Here is a 24,622-nt window from a genome sequence, read left to right as displayed (position 1 = left end):
CACGGCATTAGAAAGGTTGAGAACAAGTCTATCTATCTATCTATCTATCTATCTATCTATCTAAATCTATATAAATAAAAATGTAATGTTAGTTCATGCTACCATCAGAACTCAAAAACCACTGGGGGAATTGACACCAGATTTGGACACAAGACACCTAACAGTCCAATTTATGTCCTCCACTCAAAAAAGTGATTTTGTCATTTGGGAATTGTCGTTGCTGGGATTTATAGTTTACCTACAATCAAAGAGCATTCTGAACTCCACCTATGATATAATTGGGCCAAACTTAGCACACAGGGCTCCCATGACCAACAGAAAAAACTGGAAAGGTTTGGTGGACATTGACCTTGAGTTTGGGAATTACAGTTCACCCACATCCAGAGAGCACTGTGGACTCAAACAATGATGGATCTGGACCAAACTTGACACAAATATTCCATATGCCCAAATATGAACACAGATGGAGTTTAAGGGAAATAGACCGTGACATTTGGGAGTTGTAGTTGCTGGGATTTATAGTTCACCTACAATCAAAGAGCATTCTGAACTCCAGCAATGATGGAATTCAACCAAACAAAGGCATACAGGACTCCCATGACCAACAGAACACACTGGAAGGGTTTGGTGGGCATTGACCTTGAGTTTGGGAGTTGTAGTTCACCTACATCCAGAGAGCACTGTGGACTCAAACAATGATGGATCTGGACCAAACTTGACACAAAAATTCCATATGCCCAAATATGAACACTCAATATGTCCAAATGTGGACTCTGGTGGAGTTTGGGGAAAATAGACCTTGACATTTGGGATTTGTAGTTACTGGGATTTATAGTTCACTACAATTAAAGAGCATTCTGAAACCCACAAACGACAGAAATGGGGCAAACTTCCCACACAGAGCCCCCATGACCAACAGAAAATACTTAAGGCCATCCAGTCCAACTCTCTTCACCAGGGCAAGAAAATGTAATCAAAGCCCTCCTGACAAAGAGCCATTATTATTATTATTATTATTATTAAACTTTATTTGTACCCCGCTAGCATCTCCTGAAGGACTCGATGCAGCTTACAAAGGCCAAGGCCTCCACAAAACAATAGCATAACAGACAATTCAAAGCAAATCAAACAAAAATCAAAACATCAAAGCAATAACAATAAACAGCAAAAGCAAACACCATATTACAATAAAAACAGGGCCGGGCCAAAGTAAAGGGTACAGGTTAAAAGTGCTGGGTGTGATAGATGGTCTATTGAATTTCAAGGAAGTGCAATGTGCAGAAAACTTAAAATTCTAAATAAAGTGCTTCTGGGACTCTGATAAAGTGCTTACTGGAGTTTTCCTATTCTGGAAAGGTGCATTGGAACAGCCAGGTCTTCAAATACTTCCTAAAGACTGCCAACGTAGGGGCCTGTCTGAGGTCTTTAGGGAGGGTGTTCCAGAGTCGGGGGGGGGAGGGGCACCACAGAAAAAGCCCTGTCCCTCGTCCCCACCCCACTCGTCCCCACCAAACGCGCCTGCGATGCAGGTGGGATCGCGAGCAGAGCCTCTCCGGATGAACGAAGAGAGTGCGTGGGTTCATAAACGGAGATGCGGTCACGCAGGTAGGCAGGTCCCAAACCGTTTAGGGACCAGCCATAGATATAGATAGATCGATATGATATACACACAGATAAATATAGTATCATAGATTTGAAAGGGACCCCTAAAGAACAGCAATTTGCATGTTCCAGAGTAGACAAACCAGACAATCTTTACATCAACACTGACAAATAAACAGCAAGATATACTGTTTACTCACAAGCATCAAGAAATTACATATATTAGAAACCAACCCTTTCTCATGACTTTATTTTCCAGATTACCGGACTGGGCCACAGCAACGTGGGGCAGGGGGCATCTAGTAGTCAATAAAACAAAAATAGATGTTCTGAATCATAGAATTATAGAATCAAAGAGTTGGAAGAGACCTCATGGGCCATCCAGTCCAACCCCCTGCCAAGAAGCAGGAATATTGCATTCAAATCACCCCTGACAGATGGCCATCCAGCCCCTGTTTAAAAGCTTCCAAAGAAGGAGCCTCCACCACACTCCAGGGCAGAGAGTTCCACTGCTGAACGGCTCTCACAGTCAGGAAGTTCTTCCTCATGTTCAGATGGAATCTCCTCTCTTGTAGTTTGAAGCCATTGCTCCGCGTCCTAGTCTCCAAGGAAGCAGAAAACAAGCTTGCTCCCTCCTCCCTGTGGCTTCCTCTCACATATACATGGCTATCATATCTCCTCTCAGCCTCCTCTTCTTCAGGCTAAACATGCCCAGCTCCTTAAGCCGCTCCTCATAGGGCTTGTTCTCCAGACCCTTGATCATTTTAGTCGCCCTCCTCTGGACACATTCCAGCTTCTCAATATCTCTCTTCAGTTGTGGTGCCCAGAATTGGACACAATATTCCAGGTGTGGTCTAACCAACTCCCTGCCTGTCTCCATTATCCAGCGGATATTGGCAATTTGGTCTCTCCTTCCTCTGCCTTTTCTAAACCCAGCTTGTACATCTGTCCACTTTCCATGTATTGCTGGAGTCTTCCTTGCAGGATCTTGAGCAATAGTATTAGAGGCTATTCTGCAGGCGCTGCACCTGATGCTGCCTCGGCCTCGTTGTCCTTCAGCGCCCCCTGGAGGCCGCGTGGGGAGTCCCCGTCGGAGCATGCCTCCTTCCCTCCTTCCTTCCTTCCTTGCCTGCTGAGCGCCTATCTTTAGCCCAAGCCTCCCTCCCTCCCTCCGTCGCAGCGAAGCCATGGGGCCAGCCGAGGAGCTGATCCGGATGGCCAGGAAGCTGGAGAAGATGGTCTCCAGGAAGGACACGGTAAGAAGAACTTTCCCAACTTTCCCAAGTGAAATCCCAGCTGCCAGTTCTCCCGTCCCTTCCCTTCCCTTCCCTCTTCCTTGCTTTGGCTTCCTTCGCCTTTTCCAAAGTTTGCAAGCCAAGCTCCAACGAGCAACGCCATAGGTTTCTCCTTTCAGACACTAACTTGGCTCTAACTTATCATGTTGCCTAGTTCTGCACGGGAACCATTGAAATCCAGCTAGTACAAGCCAGGACTCCATACTAGCATCAAATGGGGGGGGGGGGGCGACTTGTAATGGTAGCCTGGAAGTTGCTCCCTCCTCTGTTTTGAGTGGACCCCCTTTTCTCACATGTGCCACATGAGCACCCTGATTCCCTCTCTTCAGTTTCCCTTTCCATTTAGTTCTGTACATTGTGTTGGGCTTTAATATCTATCTATCTATCTATCTATCTATCTAAATAAAAACGTAATGTTTGTTTGTGGGATTAACAGAACTCAAAAACCACTGGACGAATTGACACCAAATTTGGACACAAGACACCCAACAACCCAATGTATGTCTTTCACTCAAAAAAAAAATGTTTTTGTCATTTTGGAGTTGTAGTTCCTACACAGAGGCGGCCCTAGGTAATTTTCAACGGTAAGCAAACAGTATTTTGGCGCCCCCCCCCCCCCCCAACCAATCATTGATATATATTTTCTGTTTGTCGTGGGAGTTCTGTGTGCCATATTTGATTCAATTCCATCATTGGTGGAGTTCAGAATGCTCTTTGATTGTAGGTGAACTATACATCCCAGTAACTACACTTGCCGCACTTGCTCCCTTGCCTTTTCCAAAGTTTGCAAGCCAAGCTCCAACGAGCAACGCCATAGGTTTCTCCTTTCAGACACTAACTTGGCTCTAACTTATCATGTTGCCTAGTTCTGCACGGGAACCATTGAAATCCAGCTAATACAAGCCAGGACTCCATACTAGCATCAAAGGGGGGGGGGGGCAGACTTGTAATGGTAGCCTGGAAGTTGCTCCCTCCTCTGTTTTGAGTGGACCCCCTTTTCTCACATGTGCCACATGAGCACCCTGATTCCCTCTCTTCAGTTTCCCTTTCCATTTAGTTCTATACATTGTGTTGGCCTTTAATATCTATCTATCTATCTAAATAAAAATGTAATATTTGTTTGTGGGATTAACAGAACTCAAAAACCACTGGACAAATTGACACCAAATTTGGACACAAGACACCCAACAACCCAATGTATGTCTTTCACTCAAAAAAAATTGTTTTTGTCATTTTGGAGTTGTAGTTCCTACACAGAGGCGGCCCTAGGTAATTTTCAACGGTAAGCAAACAGTATTTTGGCGCCCCCCCCCCCCAACCAATCATTGATATATATTTTCTGTTTGTCGTGGGAGTTCTGTGTGCTATATTTGGTTCAATTCCATCATTGGTGGAGTTCAGAATGCTCTTTGATTGTAGGTGAACTATACATCCCAGTAACTACACTTGCCGCACTTGCTCCCTTGCCTGGCCCGCTTTGGGTCCGGAGGCGTGCCTGAAGACCCCGGCGTGTGCACCAAAAGTCACCTCTTCTCCTGACTTTCTCCTCGGCCATTGGGACCAAGAGAGAGAGAGAGAGAGACAGAGGTGGAGATGCCCACCTTTCCTGAAGGTAGGCACAAAAACAAAGGAGGGAGCAAAGGTGGGAGATACCTCCAGCTGGAGGGACTCTCTCTCGCTCTCTCTCTCTCTTGGTCCCAATGGCTGAAGAGAAAGTCAGGAGAAGAGGCGACTTTTGGTGCGCACGCTGGGGTCTTCAAACAAGCCTCCGGACCCGAAGCGGGCCAGGCGCGGCAGCTCCATCCCTTGGCCCACCCGCGGATTGGGGAGAGGAGAGGAGGCAGGTGGAGCGCCGGGGGATCTGGAAAGGGAGCCAGTCATGGGGAAGGGATAGAACACGGAGAACAATTGAGCGTCAGCTCTGCTCGCGCACACGATGGCCGGGTGGAGCAGGAACGAGAGGGGCTAGGCGAGGCTTAAGGGCCCGGCCCCTTTGGGAAGAGGATCGCCCGGCAGCGAGGCAAGAAAGCCGAGGCTCCCCCCGGACTGCTAGGGCTGTTGTGAGCCGAGGGGGCACTCCTCAAGTGGCAGTCGAGGGGCATTAACAGAGGTTCCTCTGCGCCCCTGGCAAAAAAAAGTGCGACCGCTTACTTCGCGTAATGGATGAGCCGGCCCTGTTCCTACAGGGCCATAGCCAGAAAAAAATTTCGGGAGGGGTTGAAATTTTCGGGGGGCGGGTTGAAAATTTCGCAGTGGGGGGGGGCTGAAACCTGCCTCCTGGCTCACGCTGAAGCAAAGAGCACAGCAGGGGGCAGAGCAGCCTTCATAGCCTGCAGCTCCGCCCTTGTCAACCACCTCCACCAAGTCTGGCCTCCTTAATGAGAGCATTCAACATCCCCCCCCCCCCAACTTGGTTGCTTCACTACTGTTCTGTCGCACGCTGGGCCTGTAAATAATTGTCTTTAGAACAGGACGTACAACCTTTGCCCAGCGGGAAGCCAGGGGGCCTAAAGAGAAGTTCTCCGAAGTTTCCACCACAAACAGTCTTTAGATGGCTTGAGAAGTACAACAAAGTCTTTTATTAATGAACAATCAAACAGAAACTTCTCTTGTCTTCAGTAAAGTTAAGCAAATGATTCCAAGCTTTTAGGCAACTGGTGAATTCCTAATCTTGCCCACGAAGGACAGGCAACTGTCTTCAATAACTTCTTCTTTAAAGGAAAATCCCCGTTTTAACTTCTCCCAGGCTGACTGTGATCTAACCCTTACTGATGTGGGCTCCGCTACCGGGTCGAACTGCGTCTCGAACGTCGAGTGGACCTACCAGCAAGGCAGTAGATGTTCTCCAGCTGGAGTTCTTTGGTCCTTCGGGCTGTTTTCCTGGAAATTCTTTGTAGACTCTTAAGACCTTTCTCCCCCGGAAGGTCTTAAGGGTTGAAGCTTTTGTACAGGGGAAGCTTGCACACATCCTATATATAAGCTTACCTTGCTGAGACTAACTAAAAATGGCTCCCTTCCTTTCCCAATTGCCCTGAGCAAGGGGCGGAACCAAAACTTAACAATGATGGACAGGTGACTTGCCCTATGACTGCAACCAAAGAAGCCACCTATCTGCAGAGTCCCTGAAACCTAGGACTGCAAGCAAACATTTAATACAAAGCAAATAAAGTTGGAGCTCCTGGTACAGCTGTACCAGAACAACTACATCGGCTATTGCTGCAAGTAATGACAGTGTGAATAAATTGCTAATATTTGCTTTAGATAGTGCTTTCAGTTCTGGAGGGACTCTTGATTCTTTTGCATCTCATAGACTTAGCATGGGGATTTGGTTAACCAGTTAAAATTCATGAGTAAACCAGGTTTTTTTTAAAAAAAATCTGAAACATTTCGGGGGGGGGGGGGGTTGAACCCCTACCCCCCCCCCCCCCCCGCTACGGGCCTGAGTTCCTAGGATTTATAGGAATGTGGCACACAGAACTCCCATGACCAACAGAAAATACTGGAAGGGTTTGGTGAGCATTGACCTTGAGTTTTGGAGTTGTAGTTCACCTACTTCTAGAGAAGTGGTTCTCAACCTTCCTAATGTCGCGACCCCTTAGTACAGGTCCTCAGGTTGTGGTGACCCCTAACCATAATGTTATTTTCATTACTCCTTCACAACTGTAATTTTGCTACTGTTATGAATCGCAATCTAAATTTCGGATATGCAGGATGTATTTTCAGTCACTGGACCAAATTTGGCACAAATACCCAATACGCCCAAATTTGAATACTGGTGAGGTTGGGGGTGATTGATTTTGTCATTTGGTAATGCTGGAGTTGCTGGGATTTATGGATCACCTAAAATCAAAGAGCCTTCTGAACTCCACCAATGATGGAATTGAATCAAACTGGGCACACAGAATTCCCATGACCAAGAGAAAATACTGGGAAGGTCTGGTGGACATTGACCTTTCGTTTTTTGGAGTTGTAGTTCACCTATACCCAGAGAACACTGTGGACTCAAGCAATGATGGATCTGGATCAAACTTGGCACAAATACTCAATATGCCCAAATGCAAACACTGGTAGAGTTTGGAGAAAATAGACCTTGCCATTTGGGAGTTGTAATTGTTGGGATTTATAGTTCACCCACAATGAAATAGCATTCTGAACCCCACCAATAGAATTGGACCAAACTTTCCACACAGAACCCCATGACCAACAGAAAATACTATGTTTTCTGATGGTCTTTGACGACCCCTCTGACACCCCCTTGCGACCCCCATGGGGGTCCCAACCCCTATGTTGGGAAATACTGTTCTAGAGAGCACTGTGGACTCTAAACAATGATGGATCTGGACCACACTTGGCACGAATACTCAATATGCCCAAATATAAACAAAGATTGAGTTTAGGGGAAATATACCTTGACATTTGGGAGTTGTAGTTACTGGGATTTATAGTTCACCTACAATCAGGGAGCATTCTGAACCCCACCAACGACAGAATTGGGGCAAACTTCCCACACAGAACCCTCATGACCAACAGAAAATACTGTGTTTTCTGGTGGTCTTTGGCGACCCTTCTGACACTCCCTCGCAACCCCCCCCCCCAGGGGTCACAAACCCCAGGTTGAAAAATGTTGCCTTAAGACCATTCAGTCCAACTCCCTTCACCAGGGCAAGAAAACATAAAGCCCTCCTGACAAAGAGCCATCCAGCCATAGATATAGATATATGATTCACACATGCACACATAGATTTGAAAGGGACCCCTAAAGGAGGACAATTATATGTTGCATGTTCCAGAGTAGGCAAACCAGACAAAAATGCTCTGTTCGTTTTGAGTGACATCATAACTCAAAATCCACTGGAGGAATTGCCACTAAATTTGTCCACAAGTCACTTACTTTGCCAGTGGTTCTCAACCTTCCTAATGCCACGACCCCTTAATACGCTTCCTCATGTGGTGATGATCCCCAACCATAACATTAGTTTCATTGCTACTTCATAACTGTCATTTTGCTGCTGTTATGAATAGTAATGTAAATATCTGATATGCAGGATGTATTTTCATACACTGGACCAAATTTGTCACAAAGACCCAATACACCCAAATTTAAATACTGGTGGGATTGGGAGAGGGGTATTGATTTTGTCCTGTGGGAGTTGTAGTTGCTGGGATTTATAGTTAACCTACAATCAAAACGCATTCTGAACTCCACCAATGATGGAATTAAATCAAACTTGGCGCTCAGAACTCCCATGAGCAAGAGAAAATACTGGAAGGGTTTGGTGGGCATTTATCTTGAGTTTGGGAGTTGTAGTTCGCCTACATCCAGAGAGCACTGTGGACTCAAACAATGATGGATCTAGACCAAACTTTGCATGAATACTCCATATGCCCAAATATGAACACAGATGGAGTTTGGTGGAAATAGACCTTGACAGTTGGGAGTTGTAGTTACTGGGATTTATAATTCACTTACAATCAGAGAGCATTCTAAATCCGACCAATGACAGAATTGGGGCAAACTTCCCACACAGAACCCCCATGACCAATAGAAAATACTTAAGGGCATCCAGTCCAACTCCCTTCATAGGGCAAGAAAACGTAATCAAAGCCCTCCTGACAAAGAACCATCCAGCCATACATATAGATAGATACATATGATTTACACATACGCACACAGATATAGTACCATAGATTTGAAAGGGACCCCGAAAGAAGGACTATAATATGTTCCATATTCCAGAGTAGGTAAACCAGACAGTCTCCACATCCAACATTGACAAAGAAACAGCAAGAAATACTGTTTACCCACAAGTAAAAAGTCATTACATATATTAGAAACCAAGACTTTCTCATTACTTTATTTTCCAGATCACCAGACTGGGCTACAGCAATGCGTGGCAGGGGACGGCTAGTCTATATAAATGAAAATGTAATGTTTGTTTGTGAGATTAACATAACTCAAAAACCACCAGACAAATTGCCACCAAATTTGGCCACAAGACACCTACTAACCCAAGGAGAGACCATCACTCAAAATAAATAAATAAATAGAGTTTGTCATTTGGGAGTTGTAGTTGCTGGATTTATAGTTCATCTACAATCAAAGAGCATTCTGAACTCCACCAATGATGGGTAAGGTAAAGGTAAAGGTTTCCCCCTGACATTAAGTCCAGTCGTGTCCGACTCTGGGGTGTGGTGCTCATCTCCATTTCTAAGCTGAAGAGCCGGCGTTGTCCATAGACACCTCCAAGGTCGTGCGGCTGGCATGAACTTTATTTATATTCCGCTCTATCTCCCCCAAAAGACTCAGGGTGGATGGAATTGAACCAAATGTGGCACACAGGACTCCCATGACCAACAGAAAATATTAGAAGGGTTTGGAGGGCATTGATGTTGAGTTTGGGAGTTGTAGTACACCTACATCCGGAGAGCACTGTGGACTCAAACAATGATGGATCTGGATCAACCCTGGCACGGATATTCCATATGCCCAACTAGGAAGACAGATGGAGTTTGGGGGAAATAGACCTTGACATTTGGGAGTTGTAATTACTGGGATTTATAGTTCACCTACAATCAAAGAGCATTCCGAACTCCATGAATTGTAGAATTAGGGCAAACTTCCCACACAGAACTCCTATGACCAATAGAAAATACCTAAGGCCATCTAGTCCAACTCCCTTCACTAGGGAAAGAAAACATAATCAGTTACGGGACATTAGATCGGTCCACATCCTCTTAATATTTTGTAAAAAAGTCAAAACCTGGCTTTGTGAGCAGGCTTTCTCAAATGCAGTGTAGCAGATAACTTCTTGACCTCGGAACGACTGCACAATTGTGATCGGATAACGATTTTGGTATTCAGATGCGGAGGATTTATGCATTTATTGATTTTACTGTTTATGGAATTTTATGTATGTTATATGCTTTTAGGTGTTTTTATATTTTTGTGGCATCAAATTGTGCCTTTTTGTAAACCGCTCTGAATCGCCCTTAGGCTGAGAAGAGCGGTATAGAAATATAGTAAATAAATAAATAAATACTGTTTACCCACAAGCATAAAGAAATTACATATATTAGAAACCAAGACTTTCACATTACTTTATTTTCCAGATCAGACTGGGCCACAGCAACGCGCGGCAGGGGACAGCTAGTCTATATAAATAAAAATGTAACGTTCGTTTATGGGACTAACATAACTCAAAAACCACTGGGCAAATTGACACCAAATTTGGACACCATACACCTATCAGACCAACGAGTGACCATCACTCATGAAAACACTGATAAACGCAGTGGAAGAGACTTAAAAAGCAAAAAAACCCAAAACATTACAATGCATGTACAAAACCACATACTGTATATACTCGAGTATAAGCCTAGTTTTTCAGCCTTTTTTTAAGCCTGAAAAAGTCCCCCTTGGCTTATATTCGAGTCAAGGTTATTTATTATTTTACTACATTTTTTTATTATTTTATTTATTTTTATTACATTTATTATTCTATTGTTACTGTTATTATTACATTTCCATTATTTTACTCTATTTATTATTGTTATTATTACATTTATTATTCTGTTATTACTGTTATTACACTTCCATTATTTTACTCTGTTATTATTGTTGTTGTTATTACATTTATTATTTTACTCTATTATTATTGGAAGGATACGTAAGCACATTTACATTGAGGAATTGGGTTGTTGTAGGTTTTTCCGGGTTATGTGGCCATGTTCTAGAGGCATTTTCTCCTGACGTTTCGCCTGCATCTATGGCAAGCATCCTCAGAGGTAGTGATGGCAAGCATCCTCACTACCTCTGAGGATGCTTGCCATAGATGCAGGCGAAACGTCAGGAGAAAATGCCTCTAGAACAGCGTTTCTCAACCTGGGGGTCGGGACCCCTGGAGGGGTCGCGAGGGGGTGTCAGAGGGGTCGCCAAAGACACAGTATTTTCTGTTAGTCATGGGGGTTTTGTGTGGGAAGTTTGGCCCAATTCTAATCTTGGTGGGGTTCAGAATGCTCTTTGATTGTAGGTGAACTATAAATCCCAGTAACTACAACTCCCAATGCCAAGGTCTATTTTCACCAAACTCCAGCAGAGTTCACATTTGGGCATATAGATTGTCATGCCAGATTTGGTCCAGATCCCTTATTGTTTGAGTCCATAGTGCTCTCGGGATGTAGGTGAACTACAACTCCAAAACTCAAGGTCAATGCCCATCAAATCCTTCCAGGATTTGATGGTCATTTTCAGTATCTGTTGGTCATGGGAATTCCGTGTGCCAAGTTTGGTTCAATTCCATTATTGGTGGAGTTCGGAATGCTTTTTGATTGTATGTAGGTGAACTATAAGTCCCAGCAACTGCAACTCCCAAATGACAAAATCAATCCCCCACCCAATGCCACCAGTGTTCAATTTTGGGTGTATCGGGTATTTTTGCCAAATTTGGTCCAGTGAATGAAAATACATATCGGATATTTATATTATGCTTCAAAACAGTAGCAAAATTACAGTTGTGAAGTTGTCATGAAAATAATTTGCTGGTTGGGGATCACCACAACATGCGGAACTGTGTTAGGGGGTCGTGGCATTAGGAAGGTTGAGAACCACTGCTCTAGAACATGGCCATATAACCCAGAAAAACCTACAACAACCCAGTGATTCCGGCCATGAAAGCCTTCGACAATACATTGAAGAAGTTTACAATAATGGTTCAATCAGAGTTGGGCGGTCTTATCTTAAATTACAGTTTTATGTAAATATTCAAAAACATTTAACCCACTGAGGCCTCAATTAATGTCATTGTATTGGTATCTATTTTTATTTTGAATTTTACCAGTAGCTGCTGCATTGCTGACCCTTGGCTTATACTCGAGTTAATATGTTTTCCCAGTTATTTGTGGTAAAATTAGGTTCCTCGGCTTATATTTGGGTCGGCTTAAGGTAAAGGTAGTCCCCTGACATTAAGACCAGTCATGTGTGACTCTGGGGTGTGGTGCTCATCTCCATTTCTAAGCCGAAGAGCCGGCGTTGTCGGTAGACACCTCCAAAGTCATGTGGCCGGCATGACTGCATGGAGCGCTGTTACCTTCCCGCCAGAGCGGTACCTATTGATCTACTCACATTTGCATGCTTTCGAACTGCTAGGTTGGCAGAAGCTAGGGCTGACAGCGGAAGCTCACGCCGCTCCCCGGAATCGAACCTGGGACCTTGCGATCAACAAGCTCAGAAGCTCAGTGCTTTAACCCACTGCGCCACTGGGGGCTCCTTGGGGGGGGATGTCGGCTTATACTCGAGTATATACGGTATATACAATAGACACATATATACACACACAAAACACATATATACAGACTGGGTCACAGCAACACGTGGCAGGGAACGGCTAGTCCTATATATGACTTTTAGCTTAGATTCTTAAATTATAATTATATGATATGTCCCATTGTAATCCACTGCTGTTGCTGCATCTTATTATTTTATTTAAATTAGTATTTTATTCAAATTTTATGTATATTTGTTTTATGTTAATTGATCCTGTTGTTTTATAAGTGCCTGTGTATTTTATTGTACTTGTTTGTTTACTTGTATGCTTTCATAAGCCGCCCTGAGTCCCTTTTGGGAGATGGAGGCGGGATATAAATAAAGTTGTTGTTGTCGTTGTGCACCTCTGCATAATAATAAGGACTAAGACACTTTAACTACTTGGAATGCTGGCTAGACCCACCTACTTGTACTAGATGGCTGCCACCTTACATTTCAAATGAACACAGGTGCCAGCCATTTTTAATGTAACGGTATTTAAAACTGCTTTTAGGGTATTTGTTGTAGTGTTTACTTATGTTTTAGTTAACCACTAGCTTGGGTACCCGGCGGTGCCTGGGTTATTTGAAAAAGGCATTGTTTGTTTTGGAGTGTTAGGTAATACCATGTGGTTAATTAGTAACACTACTAGGAAAAAGCCAGTCTTTGATTTTGTTTTTTTATGAATTGTCCCATTAGAAAATACATAATGATGTGGGTGAACTACAATTCGCAGGATCATGGGTCAATCCTCCCCAAACCAGGCCTGTATGGACAGTTAGAATCATAGAATCAAAGAGTTGGAAGAGACCTCATGGGCCATCCAGTCCAACCCCCTGCCAAGAAGCAGGAATATTGCATTCAAATCACCCCTGACAAATGGCCATCCAGCCTCTGCTTAAAAGCTTCCAAAGAAGGAGCCTCCACCACACTCCGGGGCAGAGAGTTCCACTGCTGAACGGCTCTCACAGTCAGGAAGTTCTTCCTCATCTTCAGGTGGAATCTCCTCTCTTGTAGTTTGAAGCCATTGTTCCGCGTCCTCGTCTCCAAGGAAGCAGAAAACAAGCTTGCTCCCTCCTCCCTGTGGCTTCCTCTCACATATTTATACATGGCTATCATATCTCCTCTCAGCCTTCTCTTCTTCAGGCTAAACATGCCCAGTTCCCTAAGCCGCTCCTCATAGGGCTTGTTCTCCAGACCCTTGATCATTTTAGTCGCCCTCCTCTGGACACATTCCAGCTTGTCAATATCTCTCTTGAATTGTGATGCCCATATTAACTGTGTGTGCCAAGTTTGGTCCAGATCTGTAGGCTGGGTTCAGTGCTCTCTGGATAAGGGTGAACTACAACTCCCATATGCCAAGGACCGTCACTCCCAAATCCTGCCTGTATTTACAGTTGACCATGTTGGGTCTGTGTGCCAAGTGTGGTCCAGATCTGTCATCAGCTGGGTTGAGTGCTCTCCGGATGCAGGTGAACTATAACTCCCAAAATTAAGGTCATTTCCTCAAAACCCTTGCAGTATGTTCAGTTGATCATGGGGCTTCTCTGTGTCAAGTTTAGTCCAAGTCCATTGCCAGTGGGAACCACAGTTTCTCTGGATGCAGGTAATCGTCGCAAGCGCGATTGGTGAGGACGGGGGACAGGGCCTTCTCCGTGGTGGCCCCCCGACTCTGGAACTCTCTCCCCAAGGACATCAGACAAGCCCCAACGTTGGCAGTCTTTAGGAAGAGCTTGAAGATGTGGTTGTTCCAGTGTGCCTTCCCAGAATAGGAAAATCCAAGCATCATGTCCCAAATGCACTTTACTAGAGATTTAAGATTGTCTGCACACTGCACCTATCTCCAAAAACCTATCAATTTCACCTGTCAAGCCCAGCATTTTAAAATTTTTTAATCATTACATTTGGCCCGGCCTTAGTTTTTAAATGTGTCGTGGTGGTGTTGTCTAATGTTTACTGCTAGTCTTTTAATGTTTATTGTTTTGTTTTATGAGTTTATGAGTTTATTGTTGTTTTTGTTATGCTGTTGTTTTATTGATGTGTTGGGCCTCGGCTTCTTGTAAGCCGTACCGAGTCCTTCGGGAGATGTTAGCGGGGTATAAACAAAAGTTTATTATTATTATTATTATTAAACTCCCAAATTCTGAGGGTAATGACCCCCAAACTCAACTGTTATTGATGGGGTTCAGAGCGCATCGTATGCAGGGTGAACTACAACTCCCATGCAGATGGGTCAGTCTTCCACAAACCCCTCCAGTATGTTCTGTTGGTCACCAGGATTTTGTGTGCCATGTTTGGACCAGATTTGTCATTGGTGGGGTTCAGAGTGCTCTGGGTGCAGGGTGAACTACAATTCCCATGTGGGTGGGTTAGTTCCCCAACCCCCCCCCCCCCCATATGTTCTGTTGGTCATGGGGGTTTTGTGTCCCAAGTTTGGTCCAGGTCCGTCATTCGTGGAGTTCGTAGTGGTCTGTGGAAATGGGTGAAGGTACTGCAAATCCCATAGTCTGTGGTCCAGCCCACCCCCCCCCCCCAAACCTCACCAGGACATAAAGTGTGTCATAGGGAGTCTGTGTGTCAAATTTGGTCCAGGTGCTTCATTTGTGGGGGTCATAGGGTCTCTGGAAATGAGTGAAGATACTGCAAATCCCATCGTCCCTGGTCCATCCTCCTCCAACCCTCACCAGGACAAAAAGTGTTTCATGGAGAGTCTGTGTGGCAAGTATGGTCCAAGTCCATCATGTGTGGGAGTCGCAGTGGTCTGTGGGAGCCAAATTTGGTGAAGGTACTGCAAATCCCATAACCCATGGTCTGTCCCCCTCCAAACTTCACCAGGACATCTAGTGGGTCACGGGGCGGGTCTGTGTGCCAAGTTTGGTCCTGATCTGGCTTTTGTGTGGGTCTCAGTGGTTTCTGAGTGAAAGAAGGTACTGCAAGTCCCATCATCCATGGCGAGTTTGATCCATCCTTGGTTGGGTTCACAGTGCTCTCTCTTGATGTAGGTGAACTACAACTCCTATAAATCAAGGTCAGTTTCCCCAAAACCAGGTCACAGTGCTCTGCTTGATGCAGGATAAACTACAATTTCCATCCTGTTGAGTGAGTCCCCCAAACCCCTCCAGTCTGTTCAATTACTGATGGATTCCTCTCTGTTTGTTGGGTGCCATAGGAAATAAGGAAGAGGCAGTGGGCAGGGTCATGCAAATTCCACACGAGGAACCCTGGGATGCCTACCTATGGTGGAGGAAACATGTCAAATCTAGGATGAAGTTCTCCTCAAATGAAAGCATTCCTTGGGTGGTGGGCCGTACTTGTTGGGGAGGACATTGGCAGCATTTGGGTTACATGTTCACGGTGCTCACTATAGCCTGAAATGTCAGTTGAGGGAGAGCCTTTGGAGGCTTCTCAGCACTTGTTTATGGGGGTGGGAAGCTGTCTGTGTAAGTGGACCCCTACCACACATACATATTTATCACTTTTATTATGTATATAGATGTCTTATTGGATTGTTTTGTTTTATTTTTCATCACAATGCTTAATTCTTTGTCGTAATCTCACTTTTATTACTGTTGCTTTATTGAGGCACTGAATGCTTGCCTTTTTGTATATATAAACTGTCCCTTTGAGGAGATAGGGTGGTCTAGAAAAAAGATTATTATTATTATTATTATTATTATTATTATTATTATTATTAGAGATACATAGCAAGGTTAATACACAGCAAACAAGGTGACTCTGCTGGTTTTTGTTTTTTTTCACACGTTGGACACTTCTAGGACTGTGTAATGTATTGGCGAATAATGCATGCAGATCTGAGTAAGGTGGCCTTTTGCAGCTGACAGGTGGTGATTTTGTCAGTGCTGATTGTTTTTAAGTGCAGGCCAAGGTCTTTAGGCACTGCACCCAGTGTGCGGATCACCACTAGGACCCCCTTGATTGGCTTGTGCCAAAGTCTTTGCAGTTTGAACTTTAAATCCTCGTGTCGTGTCAGCTTTTCCAGTTGCTTCCCATCAATTCTGCTGTCACCTGGGATTGAAACATTGACGATCCATACTTCGTTTCCCCCCATGATTGTGAGGTCAGGAATATTGTGCTCCAAAACTCTGTCGGTCTGAATTTGGAAGTACCAGAGTAGATATTATTATCATTATCATTATTATTGGGTGGTTGTAGGTTTTTTCGGGCTATATGGCTAGCTCCAGTAGACAAGAGTCCTTTGTCCCACCCTGGTCATTCCACAAATATATAAACCGTTTTCCTAGTTCCTACAGACCTCACTACGTCTGAGGATGCTTGCCATAGATGCAGGCGAAACGTCAGGAGAGAATGCCTCTAGACCAGTGTTTCTCAACCTGGGGGTCGGGACCCCTGGAGGGGTCACGAGGGGGTGTTAGAGGGGTCCCCAAAGATCATCAGAATATACAATATTTTCTGTTGGTCATGGGAGTTCTGTGTGGGAAGTTTCCCCAAACTCCACCAGAGTCCACATTTGGACATATTGAGTGTTTGTGCCTAGTTTGGTCCAGATTAATCTTTGTTTGAGTCCACAGTGCTCTCTGGATTTAGGTGAACTACAACTCCCAAACTCAAGGTCAGTGCCCACCCAGCCATTCTAGCATTTTCTGTTGGTCATGGAATTTCTGTGTGGCCAGGTCTGATTCAATTCCATCGTTGGTGGAGTTCAGAAAGCTCTTTGATTGTAGGCGAACTATAAACCCCAGCAACTACAACTCCCAAATGACAACATCAATCTCCTCCAACCCCACCAGTATTCAAATTTGGGCGTATCGGGTATTTGTGCCAAATTTTGTCCAGTGAATGAAAATTCATCCTGCATATCATATTTACATTACAATTCATAACAGTAGTGAAATTACAGTTATGAAGTAGCAACAAAAATAATGTTATGGTTGGGGGTCACCACAACATAAGGAACTGTATTAAGGGGTCACGACATTAGGTAGGTTGAGAACCACTGCTCTAGACCATGGCCTTATAGCCCAAAAAAACCTACAACAACCCAGTGATTCCGACCATGAAAGCCTTCGACAATATCAGGGGCTTTGGGGATATCTTGCATTTGTCCCTGTTGAACTTCATTTTGTTAGTTTTGGCCCATCTCTCTAATCTGTCAAGATTGTTTTGAATCCTGCTCCTGTCCTCTGGAGTATTAGCTATCCCTTCCAATTTGCTGTCGTCTGCAAACTTGATGATCATGCCTTCTATCCCTTCATCTAAGTCATTAATAAAGATGTTGAATGACTTAGATGAAGGGTTAGAAGACATGATCATCAAGTTTGCAGACAACACCAAATTGGGAGGGATAGCCAGTACTCCAGAGCAGAATTCAAAATGATCTTGATTAGAGAGATGGCCCAAAACTAAGAAAATGAAGTTCAACAGTGACAAATTCAAGATACTCCACTTAGGCAGAAAAAAACGAAATGCAAAGATACAGAATGGGGGACAATGCCTGGCTCGAGAGCAGTACGTGTGAAAAAGATCTTGGAGTCCTTGTGGACAACAAATTAAACATGAGCCAACAATGTGATGTGGCGGCAAGAAAAGCCAATGGGATTTTAGCCTGCATCAATAGGAGCCTAGTGTCTAGATCTAGGGAAGTAATGCTACCCCTCTATTCTGCTTTGGTTAGACCACACCTGGAATATTGTGTCCAATTCTGGGCACCACAATTCAAGAGAGATATTGACAAGCTGGAATGTGTCCAGAGGAGGGCGACTAAAATGATAAAGGGTCTGGAGAACAAGCCCTATGAGGAGCAGCTTAAAAAGCTGGGCATGTTTAGCCTGGAGAAGGCTGAGAGGAGATATGATAGCCATGTATAAATATGTGAGAGGAAGTCAGAGGGAGGAGGGAGCAAGCTTGTTTTCTGCTTCCCTGGAGACTAGGACACGGAACAATGGCTTCAAACTACAAAAAAGGAGATTCCATCTGAACATGAGGAAGAACTTCCTGACTGTGAGAGTTGTTCAGCAGTGGAACCCTCTGCCCCGGAGTGTGGTGGAGGCTCCTTCTTTGGAAGCTTTTAAACAGAGACTGGACGGCCATCTGTTGGGTGATTTGAATGCAATATTCCTGCTTCTTGGCAGGGGGTTGGACTGGATGGCCCATGAGGTCTCTTCCAACTCTTTGATTCTATAAAGTATCAGATCATCCAGTTCAAAGCAGACAATCTGGATTTTATATGGCAGGGTAGAAGGGGCCTCAGGGACCTTCCACACAGCCACAGCTCTAATCTCCAAGGCAGCAGAAAACAAGCTTGCTCCCTCCTCCCTGTGACTTCCTCTCACATATTTATACATGGCTATCATGTCTCCTCTCAGCCTTCTCTTCTTCAGGCTAAACAGCTCTTTAAGCCACCCCTCATAGGGCTTTTTCTCCAGACCCTGGATCATTTTAGTCGCCCTCCTCTGGACACATTCCAGCTTGTCAATATCTCCCTTCAATTGTGCCCAGAATTGTACACAATATTCCAGATGTGGTCTAACCAAGGCTGAATAGAGGGGTAGCATAACTTCCCTGGACCTAGACACTATGCTCCTCTTGATGCAGGCCAAAATCCCATTGGCTTTTTTTGCCGCCACATGACATTGTTGGCTCATGTTTAACTTGTTATCCATGGGGACCCCAAGAGCTTTTTCACTCGTCCTGCTCTCGAGCCACGCATCACCCATTCTGTATCTTTGCATTTCGTTTTTTCTGCCTAAGTGGAGTATCTTACATTTGTCACTGTTGAACTTCATTTTGTTAGTTTTGGCCCATCATCTCTCTAATCTGTCAAGATTGTTTTGAATTCTGCTCCTGTCCTCTGCAGTTTTGGTTATCCCTCCCAATTTGGTGTCATCTGCAAACTTGATGATCATGCCTTCTAACCTTTCGTCTAAGTCATTAATAAAGATGTTGAAGAGGACGAAACCCTGCGGCACTCTGCCCATCTCTTTAACCTGTCAAGATCATTGAGTTTAGACTCAGATAATACAGTTGAAAGCAAATCATGTGGATTATCTGCTTTGATACTCTGCGTGATATGGCAGTGTGGAAGGGGCCTTATAGATACTGTATTATTTTTGTGTCGGGATGGCTTTGATTGGCGGCATGGGGTTGGACAAGGGCCCCTTCCGCATTGAACTGTATTATATAGCAGTGTGGACCCAGATAAGTTGGTTCAAAGCAGATATTGTGGATGATCTGCCTTCATATTCTGGGTGATGTGGCTTTGTAGAAGGGCCTTAGGTGGGCCTTGGGGCATCTCTTCCCCACTCCAGGTACCTAAGATGCCACCAGCCCACATCTGGGCAGTTGTTGTGTTTACTCAGGCCGATATGGAGTTAGAAGCCGCCTTACGCGGCTGTGAAGAAGGGGCCCCATCTGTTCTGAGCAGCCTGCAGGCCGGGCCAAAAGGGACTGGGGGTGACAGGTGTTTGGCAGAAAGGGGCTGTGTAAATTGAGTCTCTGCGGCTGTCCAGAGGAGTAAAAATACTGTCTGCAGGGAAAGTTCAGGGCAGCGGAGGGGGAGCACAGGAGAACTCTGCCAGTGCCATCCTCTGAAACATAGAAACTGCAGAAGGCCTGGGCCAACTTTTGCCCTCCCTCCAGTTGTTTTGGACTTCAACTCCCACAATTCCTAAGAGCTGCTGAAGTCCAAAACACTTGGAAGGAGGGCTGAAGTTGGCCCATGCCTGCACTAAAAGCTGCCTGCCCTGCCCCTCTTTCCCTTACGCTCCCATAGCAGTTAGCTTTGTTGAATTTAATTGGACTTTCTAAATGAATCTACAGCAGTGTTTCTCAACCTTCCTAATGCTGCGACCCCTTAATACAGTTTCTCATGTTGTGGTGACCCCCAACCATAACCCTAACATTATGAATCGCCAAGTAAATAATGATCTCCAGGATGTATTTTCATTCACTGGAGCAAATTTGGCACAAATACCCGGTATGCCCAAATTTGAATACTGGTGGGGTTGGCGGGGGGATTGATTTTCTCATTTGGGAGTTGTAGTTGCTGGGATTTATAGTTAACATGTAAACAAAGAGCATTCTGAACCCCACCAACAATGGAATTGAACCAAAGTTGGCACACAGAACTCCTATGACCAACAGAAAATACTGGAAGAGTTTGGTGGGCATTGACCTTGAGTTTGGGAGTTGTAGTTTGCCTACATCCAGAGAGCACTGTGGGCTCAAACCATGATGGATCTGGACCAAACTTGGCACGAATCCTCAATATGCCCAAATGTGAACACTGATGGGTTTTGGGTACAATCGACTTTGACATTTGGGAGTTGTACTTGCTGGGATTTATAGTTCACCTACAATCAAGGAGCGTTCTGAACCCCACCAATGATAGAATTGGGCCAAACTTCCCACACAGAACCCCCATGATGAAGAGAAAATACTGTTTTCTGATGGTTTTTGGCGACCCCTCTGACACACCTTCGCGACCCCTCCAGGGGTCCCGACCCCCAGGTTGAGAAACACTGATCTACAGGTATACAGCATTGTCTGGCTGTTGTAATGCCTCACCCTTCTCCTCCTCCTCCTCCTCCTCCTCCTCCTCCTCCTCCTTCTATTACCTTGAGTTTGGGAGTTGTATTCGGCCAGAAATGGAAAAGCACAGGATTGTATATTTTGGCCAGTGGTAGATTTGTGTGGAGCCCAAAGGAGTGGATCAGCAACAAATCGGATAGGATAGGATAAGATTATATGTATTTATATCCCACTTGGTCTCTCCCAAAGGAGACTCGAAGCAGCAATACATAAAAGCATTAGCATACAGTTGAAAATATATACATCTGCACACACTGCTACATTGAGGACTTTAAGATCGTCTGGGGAGGCCCTGCTCTCGGTCCCGCCTTCATCACGAGTGCGTCTGGTGAGGACGAGAGTCAGGACCTTCTCAGCAGTGGCCCCTCGGCTATGGAACGCCATCCCTCGGGAGATCAGATTGGCTTTTTCGCTCCTAACATTTTGGAAAAGACATGGCTTTTCGAGCAAGCATTTGCAAACATTGAGTAAGAGACGTAGGAAAACGGAACAACTATATAATGGGACTGGACAGTGTTTTAACGAGGATTTATTGACTTATGTTTTATTGCTGCTGTTATGATTTTATTGATGTTAACATTTTTAAATTATACTTGTTTTTGTGGCATTGAATTTTGCCTTGTAAGCTGCCTCGAGTTTCCGGAAGGCTAAGAGGGGTGGAATACAAATGAAGTAAATAAATAATAAATAAATACTGTTCTCCACGCTCCATGCAGTCATGCCGGCCACATGACCTTGGAGGTGTCTACGGACAACGCTGGGTCTTCGGCTTAGAAATGGGGATGAGCACCACACCCCAGAGTCAGACATGACTGGACTTAATGTCAGGGGACTACCTTTACCTTTTTACTGTTCTATTATCTGGGCGGAGGCCACTAGGGGGTGCTAGAGAGAGAAGGATAGTCCGTTTTGTCGGGTCGAGGATGGGTTGAAGGAGGAAAACCATTTCCCCCTGTTTTCCTGTTATCTTATGTCGCCGTCGTGGAAACAACTCTAGTTTATGATATGGGAAGGGGGAAGTGGGAATAGCCAGCAAAAATGGTGGAAATGGTTTTCCTCCTCCAACTCCCCCTGTAAAATAGACTATCCTTCTCTCTCCAGTGCCCCCTAGTGGCCTCCGCCCAGCTAATGGAACAGGAACAGTAACATAGTAATAAATGGGGTGCATAGATAAAACAAACTAAGGAAGGCCAGACTCGGAGGCTAACAGGTGGCCAGGGACACTAAAATTAAAACCTTTTTGTGGAACCAGGTCTTTCCTGATGACTTATAATAGCCAATGATCAGATAGTGGCTGTTAATGTATTTATGACACAGGGCGGATCACAATGCACACATACACGGCAAACATTTAGACATACAAAACAGACAGATAGAACTTATTGTCTCCCATAAACCATCACAGAGATTAAGAGGCCCTGCTCTTGGTCCCACCTTCTTTGTAAGCATGGTTGGTGGGGACGAAAGACAGGGCCTTTTCAGTGGTGGCCCCTCAATTATGGAACTCCCTCCCTAGTGATATCAGGACAGCTCCCTCCCTCTTAGTGTTTAGAAAGAGAGTCAAAACCTGGCTCTGGGAGCAGGCATTTGGAAAATAGAGCAGTGCAGGAATGTTAGCATGGAATATGTGCAATTTGACTATGGATTGGCTTTTAGACTATGATTTTGGATGACATGATTAATTGAAATGTATTTTTATTATGCTTATTATGTTTTAATGTTTAACTTATGTTTTAACTGATGTGTAATGTTTTAAGGCACCATGGAGGTGTGATTGTAAGCTGCTTTGAGTCCCCCTTGAGGTAGAGAAAGGCGAGATATAAATAAGATAAATAAATAAATAGAGGTAATTCAGCATTTTTTTCCAACTTTGGCTCCTGGAGGTTGTGCTTGTAGTATTTCTTTCTTGTTCTTTAATCTCCGGCATTTTTTTCGGTGTCATGAATTAACCTTCCCTAATTTCTCTACTAACAGCTCAGTTGTTTTCGAACTGCTTAGGTGAACAGTAAGCTGGGCTATTAACAGTCGGGAGCTCAAACCCAACTCAGGCTTCGAACTTGCCACCTTCCAGTCAGCAGTGATTTATTACTGCTAGTGATTAACCAGCCTGGCCCTATACATCTCTCAGTGTTATTCAGACTTGGCAATGCAGCTATATGGCCTAATGAAGATGGAGTTTTTAGGATTTTAATACAACTATTTTCATGGTCAGTGAATGTTAATGGTATATGTTTTAAATTATTAATTTGTTATTTATGGTTTATGTAGGGGCTATTTGTTTATTTGGTTTATGATGTTTTTTAATTGAATTTGTTTGATTGTGTATGTTATGTAATGTCTGTTGTTTCTAACTACTGTACGCTGCTTTGAGTCCCACCCATGAGAGGAAAGTGGGATAAAAATAAATGAATAAACAAATAATCACTCCCGAAAGATACTCAAAGCGGCTTTGCATAAAAGCATTAACATACAATTAAGATTATTATTATTATTATTATTATTATTATTATTATTAGCATTACTGTTAGTATTGGTATTATTTATACCCCGCTTTACCTCTTATTTATTTATTGATTTATTTATTACACTTCTATACCGCCATTCTCAGCCCGAGGGCGACTCATGGCGGTTTACAAAACGGCACAATTCGATGCCCACATTTAACACAGGTAAAAAATCATTACAATTAACATCAGTAACACAATAAAAACCATAAGTCCTCCGCATTTCATTACCAGTCATTATCCAGTCACATTGTCCAACTGTTCCAAGATCAAAGTTTAATAGCTACACTGCGTTTGGGAAGGCCTGCTCATATAGCCAGGTTGCGAAACGTTAAGAGGGTGGGGGCTGATCTAATGTCCCTGGGGAGGGCATTCCACAACCGAGGGGCCACCGCTGAGAAGGCCCTATCCCTCGTCCCTGCCCAACGAGCCTGTGAAGATGGCAGGGCCGAGAGCAGGGCCTCCCCAGAAGATCTTAAATTCCTAGAGGGTTCATAAGGAGAGATACGTTCGGACAGGTAAGCAGGGCCAGAACCGTTTAGGGCTTTGTAGGCTAAAGCCAGCACTTTGAATTGTGCTCGGTAGCAAACTGGCAGCCAGTGGAGCTGGCGCAACAGAGGAGTTGTGTGCTCCCTGGGCGCCGCTCCTGTTAGCAACCTGGCTGCCGCCCGTTGGACCATTTGGAGCTTCCGACCAGTCTTCAAAGGCAACCCCTCGTAGAGAGCATTGCAGTAGTCAATAAGGGATGTAACCAGAGCGTGGACCACCGTGGCCAAGTTAGACTTCCCAAGGAACGGGCGCAGCTCTCTCCCAAAGGAGACACGAAGCAGCTTAACATAAAAGCATTAGCATACAGCTGAAAATATGCACATATGTAAACATGAAAAGAGAATTAAATATAAAAAACAGTATTTAAAAATTCAGTTAAAATTCATTAAAACATATTCAAAGATAAAAAGCACAACACCCTCCTGACTTGGTCTTAAAAACCTTATACTTTGCTGCAAAGAGCTTTTGTATGTGTGCACGTTTTGCAGATTTACTAGGGTGGGAGAAGAGCTACACAGAATGTGCACATGTTAACTGGTTGAAGCACACCAAATGCTGCTTAGGAATTCTGGGAGTTAAAGTCCAAAACACCTAGAAGGCGGGCCGAAGTTGACCCATGCCTGAACTACAGCACCTGGAACAGTCCCCTATTTGAAGATACTTTTTGTAGTGGGGTTGGGAATTGTGCAGCCCTCCAGGTACAAGCCGAAGCTGGCAAATGTGGGGACTTAGTTCCACAGCATCTGGAGTGCCGCATGACTGTGGAGAATAGGGGGCCTTCCAGATGTTCTTGGGCTGCAAAA

At 44.4% G+C, this 24,622-nt stretch overlaps 1 protein-coding gene across 2 annotated transcripts in view; it reads left to right on the top strand.

The window, feature by feature from the left end:
• Window positions 1-2,674: 2,674 nt before the first annotated feature.
• TCEA3 (transcription elongation factor A3) overlaps window positions 2,675-24,622 on the top strand; it is a 58,704-nt gene continuing 36,756 nt past the window's right edge. The window contains exon 1 of one of the 2 annotated variants that reach the window (XM_067460564.1): window positions 2,675-2,858. In XM_067460564.1, the coding sequence (XP_067316665.1) occupies window positions 2,790-2,858 (69 nt within the window). In that variant the 5' untranslated portion in view covers window positions 2,675-2,789. The remainder of the gene's footprint in view (window positions 2,859-24,622) is intronic. The other variant, XM_067460563.1, reaches the window with a different exon arrangement.

Source organism: Anolis sagrei, chromosome X (assembly GCF_037176765.1).
Source record: "Anolis sagrei isolate rAnoSag1 chromosome X, rAnoSag1.mat, whole genome shotgun sequence".
NCBI lineage: Eukaryota > Metazoa > Chordata > Lepidosauria > Squamata > Dactyloidae > Anolis > Anolis sagrei.
Note: the sequence above shows the minus strand (reverse complement) of the source record. Positions and strands in the feature narration are given on the sequence as shown.